Source organism: Mauremys reevesii, linkage group 3, assembly GCF_016161935.1.
Source record: "Mauremys reevesii isolate NIE-2019 linkage group 3, ASM1616193v1, whole genome shotgun sequence".
In the NCBI taxonomy this organism is placed as follows: Eukaryota; Metazoa; Chordata; order Testudines; family Geoemydidae; genus Mauremys; species Mauremys reevesii.
Window position 1 is genome coordinate 90,314,531 of NC_052625.1, and position 26,141 is coordinate 90,340,671.

The 26,141-nt window shown below is 43.7% G+C and overlaps 1 protein-coding gene across 5 annotated transcripts in view; it reads left to right on the plus strand.

Annotated features, from left to right (window-relative positions):
- The window catches only part of PRKN (parkin RBR E3 ubiquitin protein ligase), a 1,176,340-nt gene that overhangs the window by 576,781 nt on the left and 573,418 nt on the right, over positions 1–26,141 (plus strand). For 4 of the 5 annotated variants that reach the window (XM_039529610.1, XM_039529612.1, XM_039529609.1 and 1 more), the window contains one exon: positions 9,013–9,096. The exons of the other annotated variant lie outside the window; for it this stretch is intronic. In XM_039529610.1, the coding sequence (XP_039385544.1) occupies positions 9,013–9,096 (84 nt within the window). The remainder of the gene's footprint in view (positions 1–9,012; positions 9,097–26,141) is intronic. 5 annotated transcript variants of the gene reach the window in all.

Below are 26,141 nucleotides of genomic sequence, written 5' to 3' on the forward strand. Positions count from 1 at the left end.
TGTGCTCTGTCCTGGCGGAGCTTCATCAGGACTCTGTGGACTAGGGGGAACGGGGGAAATGCGTAGAGCAGATGACGATTCCACGGCAGGAGGAAAGCGTCCGACAGGGAACCTGGTGACAGGCCTTGAAAAGAGCAAAAGTCCTGGCATTTCCGGTTCGCTCGAGAGGCGAATAGGTCTATCCGGGGAAACCCCCACTGTTGGAAAATTGCATGAGCAACGTCCGGTCTCAGCGACCATTCGTGACACAGAAAAGATCTGCTCAGGCGATCTGCTAAGGTGTTCTTCACGCCTGGGAGGAAAAACGCCACTAGATCTATCGAGTGGGCTATGCAGAATTCCCACAGTTGCATCGTCTCATGATAGAGAGGAGAAGAGTGAGTTCCCCCTTGCTTGTTGATATAATACATGGCCATTGTGTTGTCCGTAAAGACTGAGACACAACGGCCGCGGAGTTGGTTCTGGAACACCTGGCAGGCGAGGTGTACTGCACGTAGCTCTCTGACGTTGATGTGAAGCTTCAACTCCTGCGATGACCAGAGGCCCTGCGTGCGAAGGTGGCCGAGGTGAGCACCCCATCCGAGGGACGAGACGTCTGTCGTCAGGGAAAGTGAGGGCTGAGGCGGATGGAATGGCACCCCCGCACACACCTGGGATGGGGCCAGCCACCAGTCCAGGGAGCGAAGGGTGCTCTTTGGAACGGTGAGCAGGGTGTCTAGAGGATCCCTGTTCGGGCGATACACGGAGTTGAGCCACATCTGGAGGAGGCGAAGGCGGAGCCTGGCATGCTTGGTTACGTAGGTACAGGCCACCATGTGACCCAGGAGGCGGAGGCAAGTACGGGCCGAGGTCATGCGGGAGGTCTGAAGCTCCTGAATGATCTGTGTGAAGGCCTGGAATCGCAGCTGAGGAAGGTAGGCCCTGGCTAGAGAAGAGTCCAGGGTAGCTCCTATGAAGTCTAGCCTCTGGGTGGGCGTTAAGATGGACTTCTTCACATTGAGCACCAGGCCCAGCCACATGAACAAGTCCCTGATCACGGCTACATGCTGCTGCACTTGGGTCTGCGAATTCCCCCTGATGAGCCAGTCGAAGGTGGGCGGCGACAACAGCCATACACTTCGTAAATACCCTTGGGGCCGTGGATAGGCCAAAGGGAAGGACCGCAGACTGGAAATGAAGGTGATTGAGTGTAAAACGGAGAAAACGCCTGTGCGGTGGAAAGATGGCGATGTGAAAATAAGCGTCCTTCATATCGAGGGTGGCATACCAGTCTCCAGGATCCAAGGCCGGAATGATGGTCCCCAAGGAGACCATGCGGAACTTCAACTTTATCATATATTTGTTGAGGCCTCGCAGGTCTAGGATGGGCCTGAGGCCCCCTTTGGACTTGGGAATCAAGAAGTAGCGGGAATAGAAACCTCTGCCTCTCTCCATCTCTGGAACCTTCTCTATCGCTCCCATAGCGAGGAGCATCTGCACCTCGTGTAAGAGGAGTTGCTCGTGAGAGGGGTCCCTGAAGAGGGACTGGGAAGGAGGGTGGGAAGGAGGGGGGGTGAAATGAGTTGGAGGTGGTATCCACGTTCCACTGTGCGGAGGACCCAGGCATCGGAGGTCAGCCGAGTCCACGCCGGGAGGAAGTAGGAAAGGCGGTTGGAAAAAGGAGGGAAAGGATCCTGAGTAGGAACTGGTAGGCCGTCCCCGGGCGCATCTTCAAAATGATGATTTCGGCCCCCCCCGGTGGCTTAGAAGGAGCGCAGCTCTGGGACGGCTGGGGTCCAGGCTGCCGCCTACGTCCCCCTCGACCATGTCGCCGACCGGAATCTTGCCTGTATCTGGGCATAAAGTAAGGTCGGTACAGCTGGGGGTGGAACGGACGTCGCTGGGTCACCGGGGTGTGCATCCCTAGGGTGCGCATAATGACCCTGTTATCCTTCAGGCTTTGGAGCCTGGGGTCCGTTTTCTCGGAGAACAACCCTTTGCCGTCGAAGGGCAGGTCCTGGATTATATACTGCAATTCTGGGGGAAGATTTGAACTTTGCAGCCAGGAGATGCGGCGCCTGGTGATGCCGGAGGCCAGAGTTCGGGCTCCTGAATCAGCCGCATCCAAGGAGGCTTGCAACGATGTACGAGCCACCTTTTTACCTTCCTCTAGGAAGGCCACAAACTCCTGGCGCGAGTCTTGAGGTAGCAGCTCCTGGAATTTTGCCACCTCCGACCAGGTGTTGTGGCAGTAACGGCTCAATAAGGCCTGCTGGTTAGCCACTCGCAGTTGTAGGGTGCCCGCAGAGTAGACTTTGCGGCCGAGCAAGTCCATCCGTCTTGCGTCTCTAGACTTAGGGGCCGGGGCTTGCTGCCCGTGACGCTCTCTGTCGTTGACCGATTGGACAACTAGTGACGAGGGGGGAGGGGGGACGTATAAGTACTCATACCCCCTAGAGGGGACCATATATTTGCGTTCCACCCCTTTGGCTGTGGGAGGGATGGAGGTGGGTGATTGCTAAAGGGTGTCAGCATTAGCTTGAATGGTCTTGATGAATGGCAGAGCCACCCTAGTTGGAGCGTCTGCCGATAAAATGCTGACAACAGGGTCCTCTACCTCTGGCACTTCCTCTCCTTGGAGGTCCATACTCAATGCCACCCTCCGAAGGAGGTCCTGATGGGCCCTTAAATCTATTGGAGGGGGCCCTGAGGAGGAGGACCCCGCTACTGCTTCATCCGGGGAGGAGGATGAAGAGACCCCCGGGACAATCGTGTCCTGCCCAGCCTCTGGGTCCTGGGACATCTCCAGCTCAAAAGGCTCCGGTGAAGACGGGATGGATACCTCCGTCTCAACCAGGGGGCGGCTTACTGTAGTCTCCGGGATAGGCGGCTCTGGTGGAACTGCGTGGGCGGAAGGCAGTGGAGCGCCTTGGGCCTGATGGTAAGCCCAAGGAGTCCAAAAACCCCATTGTCGAGGGTCTTGGTCTGTGTATCGGGTCTCCTGGAAGACTCCCGAGGGCACCTGAGGGTCATGCTCGTCGACATAACTGTCGGCCTGTGATGATCCTGACGCATGCCTGGAGGGCCACGGAGGAGCGGAGAAGCCTTGAGCTGAGGTGCCGACTGATCTCGTTCCCCTACATTCTGGTGACCGGTGCCGGGGGCAGCGCGGCAGCGAGATCGAGATAGAGACCTACGACCGGCCCGGTGCCGGGAGGTCGACCGTGATCTCCAGTCGCGGTGTCAAGAATGGCTCCGAGAGGCACGGTGTCCGTAGCGGTACCAGGATCTGGAACAGTGCCGCGAGTGCCAAGATGGGGAGTGAGAGAACAACCGGTGCCGTGAGTCTGACCGGCGGCGCGTGGCAGAGCGGTGCCGGGACTGTGAGCGGCGTTGAGATCGACGCCGGGAAGGAGATCTTCAGCGGGACCGGGAGCGTCCGTGTGACCGGGAGCGGTGCCGGTCCGACTCGGTGCCAGGAGGTGGTTTGAACAAGGACGGCTTGCCAATAGAATGGAGCGCCCGCACCGGCGGTGGCGGAGGCACTGCCGAGTCCGTTAAGGCAATAAGGTCTTTTGCCGCTGCGAAGGCCTCTGGAGTCGACGGCATCGTGGGCTCTACCACGGCAGGTGCCAGGGAAGACACAGGTTCCGGACTCGACGGTCTCTGATGGACCGGAGTCGACGGTACCGGCAGAATGGTCGGTGCCGGAGTAATCTGCGCTGCGGCAGGTTTCGGTGCCGAGCGGTCAATCGGGGCACACTCTGCAGCGTCGAAGCGGGTGGCGCCGAGGCGGTCGCAGCCTTCACTTTTTTTGCCTTCGGCGAGAGGGAGCATCTCGGGGCTGATTTTGGTGCCGACAGCACTCATGGTTTATGCAGAGAAGAGTGGCCCGCTGCCGAGGAGGTGCTTCGAGAGTCCGATGGAGCGGTGGACGGTGCCGAAGCTGGAGGGGTTAAGGCTGCCTCCATGAGGAGCTGTTTGAGCCTGATGTCTCGCTCCCTCTTGGTGCGCGGCTTGAAAGCCTTGCAAATGGGGCACTTAGTAGATAAGTGCGACTCTCCCAGATACTTTAAACAGGAGTCGTGTGGATCTCCTGTTGGCATAGGCCTGTGGCAGGCCTAGCACGGCTTGAAACCCGGGGAGTCGGGCATGCGCTCTGGTCCCGGGCGCGGGAGAGGGGCTAATCCCTGAACCCGCTAATCAATATAACACTAAAAACTACTAAATAACTAATAAAAACAAAGATCTGGTAAGAAGATAACTAACTATGTACAAATTCACAAAGAGAATAACTATGAAGAAGCTAGGGAAGTGGAGGTCAGCTAAGCCGCGCTCCACTGTTCCAACAACCGACAAGGGCGGTAAGAAGGAACTGAGGGTCGGGTGGGTCAGCTGGGGTATATATCCGGTGCCGTAATGGCGCCACTCCAGGGGGCGCTCAGCCGACACACTGAGTGTTGCTAGGGTAAAAATCTTCCGATGAACGTGCACGCGGCGCGCGCACACCTAACTGGAATAGATATGAGCAAGCACTTGAAGAAGAACCAACATCTCCTGACTCCTTGCCATGGTCTCTATCTGCTAGACCACTCTGTTTCCTTAAATGCTCAGTCTAATACAGGGGTGGGAAAACTTTTTGGGTCGAGGGCCACATCGGGGTGGGGAAATTGTATACAGGGCCGGGGCAGGGGGTTGGGGTGCGGAAGGGAGTGTGGAGTGTGGAAGGGGGTGCAGTGTGCAGGAAGGGGCTCAGGGCAAGGGATTGGGTGCAGAGGAGAGGTGTGGAGTGTATGAGGGGGCTCAGGGAAGGGAGTTAAGGTGCAGGAGGGGTGCGGGGTGCAGCAGGGGGCTCAGAGCAGGGAGTTGTGGTGCAGGAAGGGTGCGAGGTGCAGGCCAAGGGGCTTAGGGCAAGGAGTTGGGGGGTGGGGTACAGGAGGGGTTCGGGCTCCAGCCTGGTGTCGCTTACCTCAGGCAGCCCCAGGGTGGCAGCGGCGCACGCCAAGGCCGGGGCAGGCTCCCTGCATGCCTGCCTTGTCTCTGCACAGCTCCGAGAAGCTCTGCGGACCCTGGGGAAGAGGGGGCGGAGGGCTCTGCGTGCAGTTCCCTTGCCGTGCCTCCAGGTACCTCCTCCAAAGCTCCCATTGGCTGCGGTTCCCCATTCCCAGCCAGTGGGCGCTGCAGGGGGCAGTGCCTGGAGGCAAGGGCAATGCATGGAGCCCTCTTCCCCCCACCTGGGAGCTGCAGGGACAAGGTGCTGGCGGTGCCACGGGCTGGATCCAAAGCCCTGAGGAGCCTGAGCTGGCCCGCAGGCCATAGTTTGCCCACCCCTGTTTTAATACCTATCAGTGTAAACTGAAACATGACTATTGACTTGAAGTGCAAGTTACATCAGGCACTATGCTATCAAAAGGGGCAAAATGTATATCATTTTCCTTTTAGTTCTCGGTAGTTTTGTGCCTATAAAAAATGAAAGTGAAAGTTGTAATTAAGTAATATTTATAAAACACTTTGGCACAGTCAATGTAACTGTCCTTTCCTTCAAATCCCTCCTAATAGCCACTTATTTTTCCAAACCTTTCTGGATTAATCTCATACCTTGTATATTATCTCTCTTCTTTCTTGTGTCAGAACTACTGTCCTTTGTTTTATATTTCTTTGACTTGGAGACCAATCCTGGAAACTCTTATTTCCAGATGTTTGGGCAAATTTTATGCTGGTGTGCATCCATTGATTTCAGTGAAGTTACACCAGCAAACAAAAATTAACCTGTAGTGTTTGCTACTCATGAAGCCTTGATAATAAGAGCTATGGCTGGTAATGTCCTTCCAGGATAGGTTATTTGGATTATAAGCTTCCTTGTGTAGAAACTTTGTGCCTGATTCTTCTATCACTTGTACTGGTATAGCTCCATTGACTTTGAGAGAGTTACACCAGTTTACAATGGTGTAGGTGAGAGAAGAATTAGGTGTCTTGGGTCCAGTCTTACACTAGTGAAGTCAGTGGGAGTTTTACCATTGATATTTAATAGGATCAGGATCAAAGTATTTTGAAAAGCACCATGTTCACATATAGTACTCCACATAAACATATGTAATTCTTTCTGGAGAAGGATCATCTGAAGTGATTATGTCAAATGTATATAAATCACTTAAATTCCCATAAATGAGGGTAAAAGTCCCAAGCACAAAGAATAATGGGAGAGTGGATTTCAAATGGATCTTTCATATGCAATTTAAACTTCACTAAGATCTGGCACTATACAATAAATACAGTTATAAATCCTTAATGTCTTTTAGGTTATGTCTGATTCCTAGTGAAGTTACAGTAATAAGATTGATTCTCCCTCTTCTAACTGTTGGAAAGGATGTCTTGAGCGAGGTTCCTTTGTTGCCTTACCTCATCTATTTTTAATTTTTGGTTCCTTGTTAAAAGCAGAATTTTTTTTTAAATCACCAGATATGTTTTGGTTTACTCCCCGCAAAGTAATTGAGGAGTCACTATAAAGACTTTTATTCACACCTGTCAGGGAAAAGTGATAACCCCCCTTAATGCCTTAGGCCTTTTAGCAAAGCTATGAAACTTAAGAGCTTCAGCTAGGCTTGCTTTCCTGTACAAAGGGCATGCGGGGGCAGAGTGGTGCGGTCAGGGGCCCATGAAAGAGGAACTGGAATTGGATAAAGGGGAACCAGGAGATCTGTTAAGTTATAACAGCTGAGCTTGCTTTCGGGACTACAGAAAAGGTGTTAGAACAGTCAAACCACAAACTTGACTAGGAATGACAATGACAGGAAAAACCATAAATGGAAAGGTAATTGGTCAGTTTGCTTGTGATTAACGTCATAACCCAAATAAGGCAATTAAAATATGTAACGAGCGTGCTATGTTTTGCGGTTTTAGCCTTTATAAGCTTGGTAAAATTTGTGGAGAGCAGAGCAGTTTGCCTCTTGCGTGGGGCCATGCTGACTCTCCCTGCATATATGCGTCTATAAAATAAAGAAGCCTCAGGCAGTCTGATCTAAAATCAACTATGTGGTCAATTTTCCACAACACACCCATTAGTAAAAAAACATTTACTAATCTGTTCTGCAGCTGTTGTTCTTTGAGCTATGTTGCATGTGTCCTTTTCCACTTCAGGTGCATGCATGCCCAGTGCATGGTACCCTTTGGAGGGGTGCGTGGACTTTCTCCTGCCTCATGCTGCTGTGTGGTAGTATAAAGTTTGGAGCTGCCCTATCAGGTCCTTCTTGCTGGCTGAGATTGGTAGACAGAGCGTGTTGGCTTGCTTTGCAAATGTTTTCCCTTCCAGGGAATTTGCTTCTCCTGTATATAGTTAGTGTACTCCATGAATAGTTAGCTAGTAGAGCTTTAGAATAAGTTTCATCTGTTATTTTACTTGTTTGATTTAGAGAGTTGGTTCTGGGTACCGACTCTCAGTCCTTGGAATGCCTCTGTCTCCAGGCTTTAAGCATTGCATCGGCTGCAAGAAGTCTGTGCTGGTAAGTGACCCTCATTACACCTGTTGAAAGTGCCTAGATGAGGGTCACATCTGGGACAGATGCCAAAGCCGTAGAGACATGAAGCTCTGAACTAAGAAAGCTAGAGAGATGAGACTGCATCACCTTCTTGTGGAGGCAACCTTGCATCCACCATGGGACCTTCATTGTAACAACCTTTATTCATACCCAATAGTAACTGCAAATAATGCAATCACTAGAGCTGCCAAAGGGCTGTTCTTTCTCTAAGAGTCAGAGTGGGTGGAAAGGATATGGTTCATTGTGAGTTCAGGGTAAATTTTGGGACTTGGTTTTTGCAATCTGGCCACAGTTTACATGGTCATTAATTTCCCAAATGCTGAGATCCAGTTTTTGCTTTTGTATAAATAAACCTTTCACATGGTAGGGTTTTGTATAGTTTACTACTTAATTCCATCAGCAGTGACTATCTTATGCAGCATCTAAATTTGGGTAATAATGTTTTTAATGGTTAAAGCCTTTATTCTTTGTTCTTATTGGTTGTATGTGTGTGTGTGAGCTTCTTATTTCTATCACACCATTCTGTCATTTGTTTGTTAATAGTAGTTTTGAGATTAACGTAAAATTGGAAGCCTTATTGTAATTTCCAGTGTTTTGGGTACCAGGGGATACTTGCGTAGCTTACAGATATAATACTTTGCAATTCTGGAATATTAATAATGATGACTGTAGTCTTTAACTTGGAAATTATTTCTTTTTGACTGTCTTTTATCACAACCATAAATATTGTTTCCATTCAACATGTTGTAGAAAATCTTGAATGGTCATTGCTATCTGTTTACTTTAGAAATGGCTGTTTTTCTTTAACACAATAATTAGATGAGGTATCATGATGATAATTTAAACATCATCGATATGTCTTATTCCCTTGTTGTATACTTTTTAATTACTAATGTGTATTATACTTAGAGGTGGTGATGATGAAGATGATAGAATAAAGTATGAAGCAATTCTCTTGTTGGTTTAAAGTAAAAGTTATCAAAATCCATATGATAGGTAGGCCCAAGTCCTCCCTTGTGCATTGACTTTCATTTCAGTAAAACAGAAGCCACTTAAATGGTTAAGCAAACAAATACAAGAAAGCCACTTAATATTTTCCCAACCTTTTATTCCATATATCCCCCTCTGAACAACGCTGTCATTTTTCCATTTTCAGTCGATCAACCGCAGGCTCAGATAAATATTATTCAGACAGAACATGGGTCTTCTGTAGCTTTTTTAATCATAATGAAGAAAGTATCCCTGGCTAACTTTAAGCTTTGGAAATACAGAGTTGAGAGCTCTTAGGAACATTAGGCACAGAACAGAAGGAGCTGCATTTTCTATTAATGCTTAAGCTTTAATGACAAAGGTCTTTTTGGCAATTTTAGAAGCTTTGACTGTATTTTGTTAGCAGAAGAGTAATAAAGTTCCCGTCTAGCAAAGTTCCAGTAAAGAGGATCTTTATATGTTTTCTTCAAATCCAAACAACTTTTTAAATCTAATTGTTATTTTAAAGGGTCCATCTTGCTGGGAGGATGTGCTGATTCCAAACAGAATAGCTGGAACTTGCCAATCCCGAAACTGCCATGGAGATATAGCGGTAAGATATTATTAAATGTCATGTTTCTCCAAGACTCAATGTAATGAGCCCATTGCAGAAATAAATATTTGTTCTATTACTGGTGTAAGTCACTAATTCTGTTTAAAATATAGAATCTGTGGCAATTTACTATTTATGTCTAATCGAGTACTTCTAATATGGTTACAAAAGTGGGATATCTGTCAGTCACTGCTCAGAAAATAACATTATCACCCTGTGGAAAATGCAGGGGATTTGTATTTTTTATGACTATATATACTGCAGTTTACCTGCTTGCCGATATTCTGTCTGACTGCATTGATTTAAATCTAAAGGAGCTGTTAAGAGCATAGGTGGTTTGAGGGGCAGAAGGGGGCATTGCCCCGCTAAACAATAGGCATAGTTTTGGGGGGACATGGAAGGGTGTTGTCCCCTCCCCACCCAACTGCAATTCTCAGACAGACATGTGCAGTGTTCTGCAGAGGAGACAGGCAGCTGCTTCCAGCTTGTGCCCCTGAGGCAGGGAGTCAGAATTTTGTTTATAAGCAATGTGATTAACAGGTAATTAAGATAAGAAAGGCCTATTAGGATGTTTCCTAAAGTTAAATGATCTCTTCCAAGCTTGATGAACTGCAAAAAGTAAGTAGCCTAAATGATAGTTACATTGCTTCAATTGTTGTACTCAAGAGGTGGTAACAAAGTTACTAATATCTTTCTTTGAGAAGATAACAGATTTTTTAGAGGAAATGCAGTAGATCTAATCTACCTGGATGTCAGTAAGGCATTTGATACAGTTCCACATGAGAAATTATTAGTTACATCAGAGAAGATGGGGATTAATATGAGAACTGAAAGGTGGATAAGGAACTGGTTAAAGGGAAGGCTACCACAGGTCATACTGAAAGGTGAACTGTCAGGCTGGAGGGAGGTTACTAGTGGAGTTCCTCAGGGATCTGTCTTGGGACCAACCTTATTTAACATTTTTATTACTGACCTTGGCACAAAAAATGTTTGCACTAATAAAATTTGCAGATGACACAAAGTTGGAAGGTATTGCCAATACCAAGGAGGACTGGAATATCATACAAGAAGATCTGGATGACCTTGTAAACTGGAAAAAATAGAAATTGGATGATATTTAATAGTGTAAAGTGCAAGGTTGTGCATTAAGGATTAACAACAAGAATTTTTGCTATAAACTGGGGATTTATCAGTTGGAAGTCACAGTGGAGGAGAAAGACCTGGTGTATTGGTTGATCACCGGATGACTATGAGCTGTCAATGTGATGCAACTGTGAAAAAGGCTAATGCAGCCCAAGGATGCATCAGGCGAGGTATTTCCAGTAGAGACAAGGAAGTGTTAGTACCATTATACAAGGCACTGGTGAGACCTCACCTGGAATACTTAAAGATGAATTCAAACCGGAACAGGTGCAGAGAAGTCCTATTAGGATGATCTGAGGAATGGAAAACCTACCTTATGAGAATAGATTCAAATACCTTGGCTTGTTTAGCCTAACCAAAAGGGGAGATATGACTGCTATCTATAAATTATATCAGAGGGATAAATATGAGGGAGGGAGAGGAGCTATTTAAGTTACGTGCCAATGTGGAACAAATGGACACAAACTTTCACACCCGGCTGACAGGAGGCACCCACGAGAGGTGAGTGCGCCCCCAGTGTCACACCTTGGAAATCACTTTAATTTTCAACCCAGCAGAGTCCAACCCATCAATCTTCAGGGCATGATATATTTTTCAGTTTTAGATGATCAATATTGTGATGCTGTTGTTTTAATCTCTATTTCAAGAAGATAACATCATTGTCTTTCTCGAACCCCATTAGGTGCATAAAACAGAAGTCAAATGGTGCTAGCCACCCCTATCCAGGGCTCTTTCTCTCTCTCCCTCAGTCTTCCCTGTTGGAGCTGTTTTACTCTGTATAAATAGTGTACCAGTTAGAGAGACTGACTCTGTAACAGGTTTCAGAGTAGCAGCCATGTTAGTCTGTATCCGCAAAAAGAACAGGAGTACTTGTGGCACCTTAGAGACTAACAGAGTTATTTCAGCATAAGCTTTCGTGGGCTACAGCTCACTTCTTCAGATGCATAGAATGGAACACACAGACAGAAGATATTTATATATAGAGAGAACATGAAAAGGTGGAAGTATGCATACCAACTGGAAGAGGCCAATCAATTCAGATGAGCTATCATCAGCAGGAGAAAAAAAAACCTTTGCAGTGATAATTGAGATGACCCATAGAAGGTGTGAGGAGAACTTAGCATAGGGAAATAGATTCAATTAGTGTAATGACCCAACTATTCCCAGTCTCTTTTTAAACCTAAGTTAATTGTATCTAATTTGCATATTAATTCGAGTTCAGCAGTCTCTCTTTGGAGTCTGTTTTTGAAGTTTTTTTTGTTGCAAAAAAACTCTATAGGGCTTGGCTACACTTGAGAGTTGCAGCGCTGGTGGAGGCTTTCCAGCGCTGCAACTTAGTAACTGTCCACACCTGCAAGGCACATCCAGCGCTGCAACTCCCTGGCTGCAGCGCTGGCTGTACACCTGGTCTGCTTGGGGTATAACGAGTGCAGCGCTGGTGATGCAGCGCTGCTCGTCAGGTGTGGCCACACACCAGCGCTGTTATTGGCCTCCAGGGTATTAGGAGATATCCCAGAATGCTTTTAACTAAATTACTCTCTTTGTTTTGTTATGCTGCCTCTCTTTGTTTTGTTGTGAACTCGGGGCTCCGGGAGCTGCTTATCTAAAAAACAAACACAGCTCCTGTTTGCTGTGATCAATCTGTAACTGACTGTGAACAATCAAATGAGATAACCCACTACCTTGCTGTGAATGAGGCAGGCAGGGGGATGAGTGTTTACTTGAGGATAGAAACAGCGGGGGCAGGGGGGAGAAAGGGAGTCCGTTGGAGCCGCGGCTTATCTGGTCTGCAGGCTGTTTGCAGTTAAGAGTAAGGGGTCGGGAAAATTTTCTGATTTTGCAAGGCAGGGAGCTGATACACAGTGTCGGCTCCAAAAATCCACTCTCTCTCCCCCGCTCCCTGTCACACTCCACCCCACCCCCCCCTTTTGAAAAGCATGTTGCTGCCACTTGAACGCTGGGATAGCTGCCCATAATGCATCACTCCCAACAGCGCTGTAGATGCTGCAAATGTGGCCACACTGCAGCGCTGGTAGCTGTGAGTGTGGCCACACACCAGCGCTTTCCCTACACAGCTGTACGACCAGCGCTGTAACTCCCAGCGCTGCAACTCTCAAGTATAGCCAAGCCCATAGACTCTATAATCTGGTGGTACTTAGCTGGGATGTGGAAAATGCAGGTTCAGGTCCCTGCCCCAAATCAGGTAGAACCTGAGTGTCCCACCTATCAGATGAGTCCTCTAACCACTGGGCTGTTAGCTATTCTGGGGTGTTGTTTGTGTGTGGGGGGGGGAGGGATGGGGGTTGGTTGTTTGATTACATGATACATTTCAGAAGGTCTTGTTTTTTCTCTCTGCATCAGAATGAAAACGAATATTGAAACCTTGACACTTTTTGTCAAGCAGAATTCTTGTTTTGTTGCCATCCCGAAAAATAACCAATCACCAGCATTAAATCCTCTGGTAAAGAGCTTTATTCCATAAATAATTCAATGTAATTAAAACCCGCCCCCCACTCTCTTTTCAAATACATATGCATGTTGTATTTATGAAATCCATAGTTCATATGGGTATTTTGCCTAACATGAGAAAATATATTTTATAATATTTGTGTCATTAAGGGCTATAGCTTCCTTGTTAGTTGGGAAGAGGATTTACTAAAGATTAACCTATTTTTTTTTACAAACTATAATAAACTAATTTCATTTTTGGCATAGATATGTACTACCTCCCTCCCACCAACCCAAGGTACTATGGTAGTTAAATATAGATTGTATATGCTTCTTTCGTATCTTTTTTTTTAATGTTGTTCACTCATTCTGCTTCTTAGTCTTTTTCTTCAGGATGGATGGGTTCAATGCATTGTTAGCTAAGGTAGATTCTTTTCGGGTACCCTGTGTATTCTGGTCTGACTCATTTTATGTAGCTGGATTTGCCAGAATAATTAACAAAGCTGTGTGAAACTTTCTTAGTGAAACATACATGAGATGGAATTTCTTGGGCTTTGTGTTTTGTTACAAACCTGTGATCCAGCCCAGGTGCACCTAGTGGTTTATGAACCTCTTCAGAAATCACAAACTACGTTTTGGACAGACCCGAGCTGACTTTTTAGCTGGCATTATTCTGTCTGTCTCTCTGTCTATCTTTCAGACTTTTCTTTGTATTGTAGTTATACATAGAAGGCCTGGGTTTCAGAGGGGTAGCCATGTTAGTCTGTTTCAGCACAAACAACGAGGAGTCCTTGTGGCACCTTAGAGACTAACAAATTTATTTGGGCCTAAGCTTTCATGGGCTATAACCCACTTCATCAGATGCATGGAGTGGGGAAAAAAAAGTAGACAGGTATAAATATACAGCACATGAAAAGATGGGAATTGCCTTACGAAGTGGGGGGTCAGTGCTAACGAAGCCAATTCAGTTAAGTTGGACATAGCCCATTCCCAACAGCTGACAAGAAGGGGTGAATATCAACAGAGGGAAAATTATTTTTTGTCGTGACCCAGCCACTCCCAGTCTTTATTCAGGCCTATCTGTGTCAAAATCTTAGCCTTAACTATCATGTATAAATTTGCCTTCATGGCATAGGAGATAGTTGTATTACCAAGATAAAGATACTGCTTTAGTACCAGCTCTGATATCATTGATAGTTCACAAAGTGATTTGAACAGCTGCACCCATGTTGTTCAAAGGCCTGTGCGAAATAACATGTAGTGATCCTTCCTTATCTGTTATCAGTTAGATCTACTTCCACATAGGCATCTCTATGTGCTACCTAGCTGCCTGTATTCTTGCTTCGACAGTGGAAGAATTCCTTTCCTATTCACAGGGCTCTGTACTTTTAGTGAGTTCCTACATGGATCAGCAAGCCAGGGGATGAAACTGAAGCTCCATTTTCCAGATAGAGAACAGGGAATGGCAGTGGGGGACTTCAGTCTCTGTTCACTTTTGGTCCCCTATGGGACATGGCAATCTGAGATTATGTCATAGTTGGTGGATGAGGTGAGTGCATCTGGTATGGGGGCCACATGCCCAAACTCGTTCTATCTGCTGAGACTTCCGACAAATGCATGTACCCAATTCTGGGACACCTGTCCACTGGGACCTGAATTTAGTACACCAAACAGCTATTGCTACCACTTCGGCTTGGATTTGTACCAGTAGAAGATGATATTCTATATCTCATTATGGATTCTCTGAGTTTCCCACAAAAGTTTTTAAAGTAAATAATATTTAGATTAGTTCATGTTCAAGGGGTTACCACTGACAAATCAGGACATGACCATACTGAATATTTTAAAACTGTGTCCAATCCTTATGGTGTTTGCTTTTTTAATTGAAGCAAGACTTTTCAAACTAGAATACTTGAAGACAATTGTGGTTCCTGTTTCTTGTGGAAGAGTTGAAGGAGCTGCACGAAGGTGTACTTTTTTAACCTAGCATCTTGATTAAGATGATCTGGACTGTAGAGTGACATATCATCACAGTATTCTAGGATTTCAAATTATGATAATGGATGGATGAACCATTCGTTTTACTCTGTGAAATAAAGTTGTAGGATTTGACCAACTTCACCAATGGCTTAAGCAACCATAACTACAATGATTTCATAGAGCTGTTCCTGCACCATTGTGTTCTAGATACCTTCTAGCTGGGACCAGTAACCATGAAGCCTATTTGCCTGGTTATTTATCATTAAAATATTTTAAAATCTATTTTTATTTAAATATTTATAATCTGAGACAAAACTTTTTAATTTTGTAGAGGAAGAATTTGAACATTCGTCCACACAAAGGCAGCCACAGACAATTCCTCTGTCTACCAAAATTAGACATTGATATTACATATCTACATCTGTATTTTGTGCTCATAGTATATAGGGAAAACTATTGATGCTTCAAATTAAATGGGTAAAAAGTAGCGTGGAAAAAGGCAGAGTGAGTATTTAATTGATTCCCTAATGTTATAAACCAGTGAAATCTAGTTGATGACCTCTGTTTCCAATATTCTTCAATTAAATGGCTTTAAAAGCCAAATCTTTCAAACTTGGATGCTAACGGCTAGGCATTTAAATCCATACTAAGGCACCTTAAGTGATTTTCAGAAAAGCTTGATTACCTTTAGCTTCCAGTGAATCCAATTCCATTCAGTGATAGAAATGTTATTTTTTTTCAGTCTTTCACTCCATATTGGGTAGTGCATGAGAGTCTTTTTGCTCACTCCTATTTTATGTTGGATGATGGTGTTCATAGCAGAAACAATATTTCTGTAATGCCTTGTCATTGATGCAGATCTTCCGTTCCCTAGCCATGTGCTTTTGATTGTCCTGATGATGGACTTAATGAAGGAGGAAAGCAGGATTACTCTGTATCTTTAGCGGAATAGCTTCTGCAGACCATTTATCACTCTTTCTGATGGATAAGTAATGAAGATTTGTAAGGACTGTTTATTTTCAGTTGTCAACAAGCAGCAAATAGTGTCCTTAAACTCAACTAGAATATAAGTGTGAGTTTTGCATAAATGTTTTATTTGATTAGTTTCCACTACTTATAAATCTCGGTTTGTGCCATATCTTCAAGATACAGCATGTTCTCTCTATAATACTAATTTGGCGATATTTCAACACAAAGTTAGTCTCTTGCCAGAAATTGGGAACTTTAATTTTGTTAGATAGAAATATGACAATACAGTAATTGACAACATTCAAAAGGATAGAAATCATAAGTTCAATTTAAAGTTAAGTAAAATATTTCAACTTTCAGCAATGATTTTGTGAGTGCCTTAATGATACAGTGGATTGTAATGGAGGATATATGTTCCAGTGTACAAAAATATGTGAAAATTATTTGACTAATTTTCATGGCTCACTTGCTCAGTATAGACTAAAATGAACTTATTTTCATATGATCTACTGCATGTATTATTGTGCTTTTGATCCCAAGATATGAGTCTTTGGTTCAAAAGAAATAGCAAATGAGAATTTGCTAATGCTTTGCTATAATATACAGTAATTAAGGGCAACTAGAATGTATAAAAGATAAATAATACACCCTTAACATACCTATTCATGACTGACCGACTGCTCTCTCCTTTCATGAAACTGGCAGGCTCTAAGAGCCAATCATACAAAGTTTGTCTTTTATCATCCTCAAAGTTACACTGTTACACTGCTGTAATATTCTTCTCAGTCTTTCTTCTAGTTCAGTAAAGTTTTCGGCTATGTGACGTGACAGTATCTCTGTATTTGGTCTTAAGTTGTAGGATGATATCCCAAGAAAGATGAGAGCGCACACAAGTTCATAAAAAAGAAAGTTTGATTAGTACATGCTCATCTTGAGCTGAATACTTCCTGGCTCTGTGAAGTAGTGGACAAAAAGTTCAAAGGACGCAAACTTGGCCCACTACAAACAATGCATGCACTGAACTCCAAGATTTTTCTCCTGAGTTGCTGTAGTTCTTCTGGACTCTGATAATGCTATTACTGTGCAACACACCAAACCTGTATAAAAAACCTCCACATTACTTCAAGGAGAGAGCATAAGTGTAGTTCATCTTCTTGTGCTACTGTTGCCTTCTGCTGCTGATTGACAGACACATTTTGATTTGAGACGGAAGAGTGGAACGTGACACATCCTGACATCTTTAGAACTATTTCATTGACCAGGAATCCTTCCTAAATAAGGAAGAACCTCAATCTTTCATGAGCTATCTGATGGCATATTCAATCAGCAGCACAGAACATTTGTTTTAAAGAGATGATTGCATCCATCAAGAGTTCCTCTGGTTTGTTTTTTCCTTTCTCTGTTCTTTTTCTTGAATAGGTTGAATAAAAATCTATGGAAATTAGCGTTCTTCTAGTCTCCAGGATGCTAGGCTTTACTCGTCCTTGAGGGCAGTTGGGTTAGAGCTTGAATTGCTTTTGAGCCTTATCTAGGCAGCCAGAGGTGACCTTGTCCAGTGCAGAATGCAACCCTTGCTTGAGCATCAAAGTCCCATAAAATGTGTGAAAATGTTACTGATAGTTGACCATTGAAGTTAATTAGTGCAAATGGTTTATTGAGTGCTGCTTCCAAGCAGAAGAAATTTGTTCTGTGTCTCAAGTCCTTCCAGTCCTATGCCCGTATACTGAATTTTTAGGACACTTCTTATAGCCAGAAGTTGATGCAAGCTGATTCCATAGAAACATAGCCAGATGCTTGTTTCCTTATAGAGGAGTGTATGCCTCTGTCTTTCTAAACTGCCCTGTAATCATTAAAGGGATGAAGAGCTGGTTTGTGACAGTGCATTCCTAATCTCATTACTGACCAATTGTTTTCTTTTTCACCAGACTAGGAAAATCAATAGAAATTTGTCATGCTCTTTTAAAGGGGAGGTCCCATTCAGTTCTCCCATTGTGGTTTCTATTTGCCAGTTACTTTACTAGGCTTTCTCATGAATGGTCCCTAGTGAGGGACTTGCATCATTCTAACCAAAGGCCAAGGGGACTGTGAGTCACATTTGGAGAAAGAGACTCATAGATAAACTCATTCTCTTTAGAAGGGCAGAAAGATTTTTTTCTTTTCGTTTTATTATTTATTATTTGTATTATTGTAGGACCACATCATGCCAGGCACTGTACAAACACAACAAGAAGACAGTACCTTCCCCAAAGAGCTTACAATCTAAGTATAGGAAAAGAGACACCAAATGGGTACAGACAGATGGGGGGAGTACAAGGAAAGAATAAGACAACATCGTTCAGCTTGACTGGCAGTGGTCTCAGCACACCAGCATCCTAATCATTGTCAAGTTTTTTGTAGGCATTAGAACAAATTAGTTTCGTGAAGGGTTTTGAAGGAGGATAATGAGTTAGTTTTGCAGATGTTTCAGGGAGATTCTCCCAAGCACGAGGGGAAGCATGAGAGAAAGCATGAAGGTCCTTGTTTGAACATTTAATAAGTGGGTGATGGAGGCTGACATTGTGGATCAGTTGGAAGCAGCAGTAAACTTATCAATACTGAATGGGAAGGTGAGTGTGTGCCCTGAAGGGCATTGAAAGTGAAGACAAGTAGCTTATGTTTGATATGATAGAGAAAAGTGAATCAGTAAAGGGACAAAGAGAGAGGTGACATTGTCAAAGTAGCAGGCCATGAAAATGATCTTTGTAGCAGCATTCTGAATGGATATGAGCAAGGCAAGATTGCATTTGTCAAGGCTAGAAAAAAGGATGGGACAATAAACAAGACATGTGATGATGAAAGCCTGGATGAGACTCTTAGCTGTCTGGAAGGATAGAAAAGGCCATATCTTAAAGATGTTATTCAAGGAGAATCTGCAAGAATTAAACAGAGACTGGATGTGAGGAACTAGAGAGAAGTCCAAATTGAAGATGGCACTCAGGTTATGGGCCTGAGTGACAGGTAGAGTGATCCACAGTAATTGAGAGAGGAGATGGAATGGAGGATAAGAGCTCTGTTTCAATCATGTTGAGCTTGAGCTGATGGCTAGACATCCATGAGGAGATGTCAGAGAGAAACAGACTGAGAGTTTTGTTTGGAGAGAAAGAACAGGTCTGGAGTAGAGAGGTAGGCCTGTAAATTGTCCATGTCGTAGTTGGTTTTGTGTTTGTGGATGCGATTACCCAGAAATAAGGTTTAGAGGGAGAAGAGAAGGGGACCAAGGGCAGAGCCCTGTGAAACTCCCATAGAAAGCTGGAAGGGAGGGAAGAGGAACAGGGCCGTCCCTAGCCATTTGGGTGCCCTCCGCAGCCCCTCCGCGGGAGGGGGCAGGGTGCTGTGTGGGGCACCAGGCATCCCTCCCACCTCCGGGGTCTGGGAGGCAGGAGCTGAGGGGGGCCACTTTTGGGGGCCCCACAGGCCCAGAGTGGCCCAGGGGATTAGCGGGGGCCGAGAGCAACCCACTCCACTTCCCTCGCCCTAGCCCCAGCCGTGTTGCTCGGGGGAGGAGTCTTGGAGGAAGGGATCCCCCCCAGTCACTGGCAGTGGCAGGAAGTGGAGCAGCCTGGCCCCAGCCTGCTCTACTCCGCCAGCTCCCAGCCGCGGCGCTCCGCTCCCACCACTGGTGAGAGCTGGGGCGGTCCTTTCCCCAACCCTAGCAACATGGCTGGGGCTGGGGCAAGGGAAGTGGAGTGGGTTGGGGTGGGCTCTTATTCTCCATTCCCACCAAAAACCCCTCCTTGCCATCTCCTTTCTCAATCACTGTGGATCACTCTACCTGTCACTCAGGCCTTTCCCTGCACTCACCGGCAGTGGGAAGCGGAGCGCCACAGCTGGGTGCTGGCAGAGAAGAGCGGGCTGGGGCCAAGTTGCTCCGCTTCCTGCCGCTGCTGGTGAGTGCGGGGTCACTGGGGGAAGAGGTGGAATGGGGGCAGGCCGGGGGCGGAGCAGGGGGAAGGGTAAGAGGCAAGGCGGAAGGAGTTGTCCGGGACCCCACATCCCCCTAGGGTTGGCCCCACACCCCCCAGGGATGGCCCTGCTCCTTGCAGGGGGGCCGACTGAGGGATAGGGCTGATCGCCTGGGCTGGTGCTGCCATGTATGCAGCACGCAGCTGCCTAGGACACCATGAAATTTGGAGCGGTTTGGTGCCCCAAATTTCATGGTGCCCTACGCAGCTGTGTATGCCTAAGGATGGTCCTGAAGAGGAGGATACTCTGATGGACATGCTGAAGGAGTGAATAGAGAAATAGGAGGAAAACCAGGAGAGGACAGGATCACTGAAGCTAAGGGAGGACAAGATTTCAAGAAGAGCATGGTAGACTGTGCTGAAGGCAGCTGATGGGTCAAGGAGCATGAAGATGGAATCATGGTTCTGAGATTTGACTAAGAAATGGCTATTGGAGACTTTGGTGAGAGTAGTTTCAGTGGTGTGCAAGGAATGGAAGCCAGATTAGAGAGGGTCTGGGGTGGAACTGGTATAGAGGAACTCCAGACACTGATTGCAAACAGTGTGTTCCCTGAGCTTAGAGATGAAAGGTAGAAGGGAGATGGGGCAGTAGTTAGAGAGGCAAGTGCGGTCAAGGGTGGGTTTATTTAAAACGGGCTCTTTAAACATTTCTTTAACCTTTTTTTTTAAAAAGTCTTTAAATTTACCCCTAAAATGTTCTTGGTATTAAGTACAAAAATTAATTGCCCCAAGGTTACCCAAAATATCTTAGATTCTCATTATGTCATGAAGATGGTGTAGTTAATAAATTCCCTGTAGTGAGCTTGGACTAGATGTCCTTTCAAAAATAAGGGTTTTCATTGAATCATTTTGTAAAGACAAAATGTTTAAGCAACTCAGTGAAACCTCACATTGTATCATACCACACAGTTAAAAATCAGCACACTTTTTCTAAAGCCCATTTAAATGGATCAAACCTAGTAGCTGAAGGACAACATAAAAATGGGCTGTTTATCAACTAATTTCAAATCAAATTTGAGTCAGAACTACTGCAGCTCTCTTGTGGATTTGCACAGTAATGGTAATAATTAAAACATATGGTTGCTGCTGAAAGTGTACAGCTGTTGCATGGACTTGAACAGAAATTGTAGATACTGTACCTCACATGAAATACTATTTACTTACTATTCTGCATTGGGATTAATGTTTACTTTTTCTGGGAGTGATTGGGACTGTAATTTTTGATATGCCTATAATGAATTAATTAATATCTTCAGGTGCAAACTGCCTGAGGCTTACACCAAATATCTTCTTATAATTCAATGCATAAATTACCTATCTTTTTAGGTAAAATATTAACTGCACAGATCTCTTATTGTAATTCTCTAAAATGTAAAGATGATAGATGTACGAAGAATGGTATCATGCAACAGAGTAAACTCCTGATCCTGAAAGGAAGGACTGCATTGCATCTCAATTTAAGTCAGGCAATTATTAAGCAGCCGTCTTCCTTTTATTCAAGTTTAAGATAGTCAAAAGGTCATCAAGAATCACTGACAGTTTAGTTTTTGAGTAGGTGACTAAGGAGAGAGAACTGTGACCTTACTGAGAACGGCAGTGGAGTAATTCAGATAGAACAGGGTCACTAGACCATATATTAGAGGATGCATCAAACACCGGGAGAGATTTGCCTAGTCCTGGAGGCAAAATACAGAACATATTTTGTTTGGGCCCTTAAGATCATATGGGCTGGATTATTGTCTAGATGTGCTCTTGAGACTCTATCACCTGATAGGCAGAAAGAATTCCTATATGTCTGACAGGGATAAAATCAGTTATAGAAGGGTCAGACACAGTTGTAGGGTCAATTAAGGTTTGCACCATTGTGCACACAGAATAATGAAAATAAATATCATGGAAATATAAATTTACAATTTGATGTATGGTTCACTGCTGTGCTCTTGGTGGACCAAAGCTCTGTTCAGGAATATCAAATTCAAGATATCAGCAGTCAGTTATAAGTATAGCCAAATTGCATTTCCATTTTCTAGATTAAGGATCTGTGGAGTAGCAGCTGCTCCAAGCCCCAAACTATATGTTATGCATTGAAGCAAAAAGTTCCAAAAGAAGTAACAGGACTTTAGGGAGGCTCCTGCATTTCACTGAACAATGAGAATCATTAAATGTTAATTCCCTATTCTAATCAACCTGTATTGCATAGCAAACTGCGATGCCCAGTGCAAAGTATAGCTGAAGCTCTTGTTTTCCAATAATGTAAAGTTTATTTTTTCCCCCAGATATATTTATGATCGAGTGATAGGCTACTTTTTCTTTGTAACAATGTGTGCATACATTGTAACTGTACAAGTATGAAACTAAAAAATTAGATTCACATTCAAAGGAACCTAAACACATCAAAGTGTGTGTGTGTGTGTGTGTGTAAATTTTCTTATCATCTCTACTCATTTTTTCAAGTTCCATGTCTGGATTTTTATTTTATATTGACAATTTTTGGGATTCATCGTAAACATTTTTCCTTCTCACCCTGTTCCCACCTTTCCAGTGGGTGTTAGTATGATCATACTAGCCTCATATTATATACTTCTTCCTTTCTCCTGCTATTTTAAGTTTGTTCTTCATTATTTTATTCATACCCGCTTTATGCATCCCAAGGTACAACTGTCATATATGAAGGCTTAAGAAAAATGTATTCCTGGTTTTAGAAAATTATCCCTAAATTGAGTACAATATGCAGAGGCTGGATGAAAATAATAAGGATTACTCAGTATGAATGGATGGGAGTAGATGTTCTGAGACTAAAGACACAATTTTTGAGCTTGGATGCATAAGTATAAGCACTTAATTCAGTCTTTAGGGACTTAAATACCTGGCTCACAACTCAAATTTAAGTTAATGGGAATTGTATATGCTTGGCATCTTTAAAAATCAGGATACTTATTTACAGTAAATGCGTAAATATGGATATAGGTATATAACTTCAGATGTTTATTTTTTTTAAAAGGTCCCAAATGCCCTCTCACCTAAATAAAACTTGGGGTTTGATTCATGGATTTTAAATCCAGAAGGGACCAATATGACTGTCTAGTTTGACTTCTTGTATATCACAAGCCATAAAACCTTACCTAGAAATTTCTGCATCAAGCCCATCATTTGTTTGAGGTATTGGACATCTTTTAGAAAGGTGTCCAGCCTTGAGTTACAGACCGAAAACAATGAAGAATCAGCCATATCCCTCAATAATTTCTTCTGTTGGTTAATTACCTACAAAGCTAAAAATTTGAACCTTTATTTCTAGTTTGAAATTTTTTAGCTTCAGCTTCCAACCTTTGGTCTTATTATGCCTTTTTTTACTAGAGTCAAGATAGATTTCTGGTAAAAAAAAATATTTTCCCCATAAAGGTACTTGTATACTGTGATCTTCTTAACCTTCTGTTGGATAAACTAGATAAAAGCATATTTTCCAGACTTGAATTCATTCTTGAGCTCTTTTCTGAACTGTGTCAAATGTTTCAACATCCTTTTTGCAGTGTGGACACTTGAAGTGAATGCACCCTTCCAGTAATGATCTCATTAATGCCTAGAAAGAGGTAATGACACTTTCCTACTTCCACTTGTTATTCTCCTACTTATGCATCCAAGGATCACATTAACTGTTTTAGCTACAGCATGATACTGTGCGATTATACTCAGCTGGTGATCCACCATGACTTCTTGTTGTTTTCAACTTTCAAAAATTGGCCTTTTAAAAGCACCAACTAATTCTGTTTTAACAAATGAAATGAGATTGTTGTCTTGCACTTAAGGAACTATCAATTTTTAGCTCAGCAATCATCTTTAGTAAGCAAAATGAGGCTGATTATAGAATTACATCAAATTAGTTGGAATATTTCTTGTGTTAGAACGTTATCCTCCCCTCTCATATTTTTAGAAACTCCAAGTATCAGTAGCAACATGATACTTCTAGTAATTCCCCATTATGACACAATTTTACTTTCTACACATTATAGAATTTACGAGTAAGGAGCTGTTCCCTTGTTCCTGTTCCCTTGTCTCATTTTTTGGTGTAACAGAATCTCTCTAGTACTCTATCTTGCAATTTATCAGTTAGTACATTAATCCATAAGCATTCCAGTGCCCTATCCTTCTGAATTGTGAGTAAGTCTAAAAGCAAGTAATGTTATCTTTAATGTAGGATTCCACCCCTCTTCCCTTCTGACCACAATCTTTCCTAAACAGAGTGTATCCCAATGATTTTAACATTCCAGTCATGAGACTCATCCCACAGGTTTCAGTAATACCAATCAGATCATGTTACCCAGGCTTCTAGCATTAATATATGTGCAGCTAAAGAATTCCTTGTTTATAATTCTTGATGTCTTGATTCTTTACATTATGCTACCCTGAGTCTGAATTTTACCCCCTTAACAGTCTCCCAACTTGATGATAATTTAAAGCATTTCTGTCTACTGTAGCTAGTCTCCTGCCCAGAAAGTTGCTTCCCTTTCTATTGAGATGAAGGCAATCTAAGCCATATATTCTTTTCTCCCTTAGAAGGTGGTCCAATGTTCAAAAAACCCACAACCCTCTACTTTACAAAACCTGCTTAGCCAACAGTTTACCTATAGTATCTTTTTCTGTCTGTCTTCTCTCACTTGTGGGACAGGAAAGATCTCTGAGAAGCTCACCTGTACTTTTATCTCCTTTATCTCCCTTCCAGGATCCCTAATGCTTCCAATGATCTGTGAAGTGTCCTCAGAGGCAGTCATTCATGCCAATGTCTATCATAACAAACAAATCCTTGTCTGCAGTCTTCAGAATCTTGTCTGGTCCTTTTGTGACATGTACTGTTTCCATTCTAGGAAGATAGCTCATAGTCCTGCTGTCCTTTTCCTCTCAGCAAACATATTTTGTATACGCTCCTTAATATCAAGTCCTTGATGAAGATTTTCTATCTTTGGATGGTCTGGCTTTCTTTTGGGGATGATTAATGTCCTCAAGGATTGTGCTGAGCATCTCTTCAGGTGTGTCCTGTGGGGATCCATGTTCTTTTCTCTTTAGTTGAATCTTCCAGTACCTTCTCTGTGGCTGCTGCACCAAATACCTGAAAGTGGTTATATATCTCCATATGTGTTGCAATTTCTCCTGCTTCTCTTTCCTCATTTGTTCATAAACCGTCAATCCTCTTTTGTTTTCCACTCTCTCCTGTTTTCTTGAAATGAACTCATTCTCCAGTTGAGTCGTGAATGGTGCTACTTGTCTCCGGTGGTTCAAAAGCTATTCTGCCTCTTGTGCTATGCAGAGTCCTGACCTCCAATCTTCTCCTCCAGTAAAGCCATCAACTTGCACTTTGTGGTGCAAGGTCTCTATCTTCAGGGGACAGAACATGGCACATCCTTAGCAGCTCACAGTAATGATTCCATTCCTGGCCATCATTGCAACTGTAGAAAAAAGTTCCTGAACTCCATCCTGCAGACTCCCTCAGAAACTTTCCTGTTAGCCTGCTTGGGTATTACCTTGGCAACTGACTTAAATACTTAGCCTTGTTGGTTAGCTCTGCCTCCTTACTAATGGAGAGTCATTAACAACTCCCGCTTCAAACATCTGGTCTGATCAAAGACTGAATGGTCACATGGGCCTCACAGAGATCCAAACACGTGATTCACCAAGTCCCTTTACCTCCAAGCCCAGGATCCACAGCTATTCCTTAGAAACTCCCATTTTGATAAACTCTTCCTTCATTACACATCTCAGATTTGCTGTTTTGAGCGCCAAACCCTAGTATTTGTCTCCACATCAGGCCAGAGTAGAATTATCCTTCTCTAACAGTAAAATTGCCAAGTCTAAATAGAAAACTGAATGGCACCATCACAATATGCACATGCAAAAATTGAGTAACTTTGTTTTCACATTACTGTAATTCACCTCCTACTTGGCCACATTACTTGTGGTTATTGTTTCATATCTAAAATTATCGTGTAAGTTCTTCAAATCAGGGAGCACATCATGCCTTTCTGTTTGCTCTGTGAAGCATCTAGTACATTTTTGGGTGCAATATAAATAATAGAAAATAAAAACACTGCTTTGTGTTTAGTATAGAAGGAAACTCATAACCTTTTTCTTCATAGTCCTTCCCTTCCATTACTGCCCTTCAGAGTTTGCATTACAAATTAGGGATTAATCCAGTTTATCATATACTTATTTAAAAAAATGCAGTTTTCAGAGTGAGCATGGTGAAACAGCATTACTTATTAAAATGCAAGATAACAGTTCTTGTAACACAGCATAATCTCTGTGAAGTAAGGTTATGGCATCTTCTTAAACCAGACCTTGAAAAGAAAAAATGATTTAAATCTCATAAAAAATAAGGTTGGCCTTTTTCATACTTACTGAAGCCTTTGAGGCCATCACTCTCACTATTCAGGCACTGTTAACCTCTTTCTTGTCCAATAGCAATAACATATCTGACATCCATGTGAGTAAGAAGAATATTCTGTAGCTACAAGT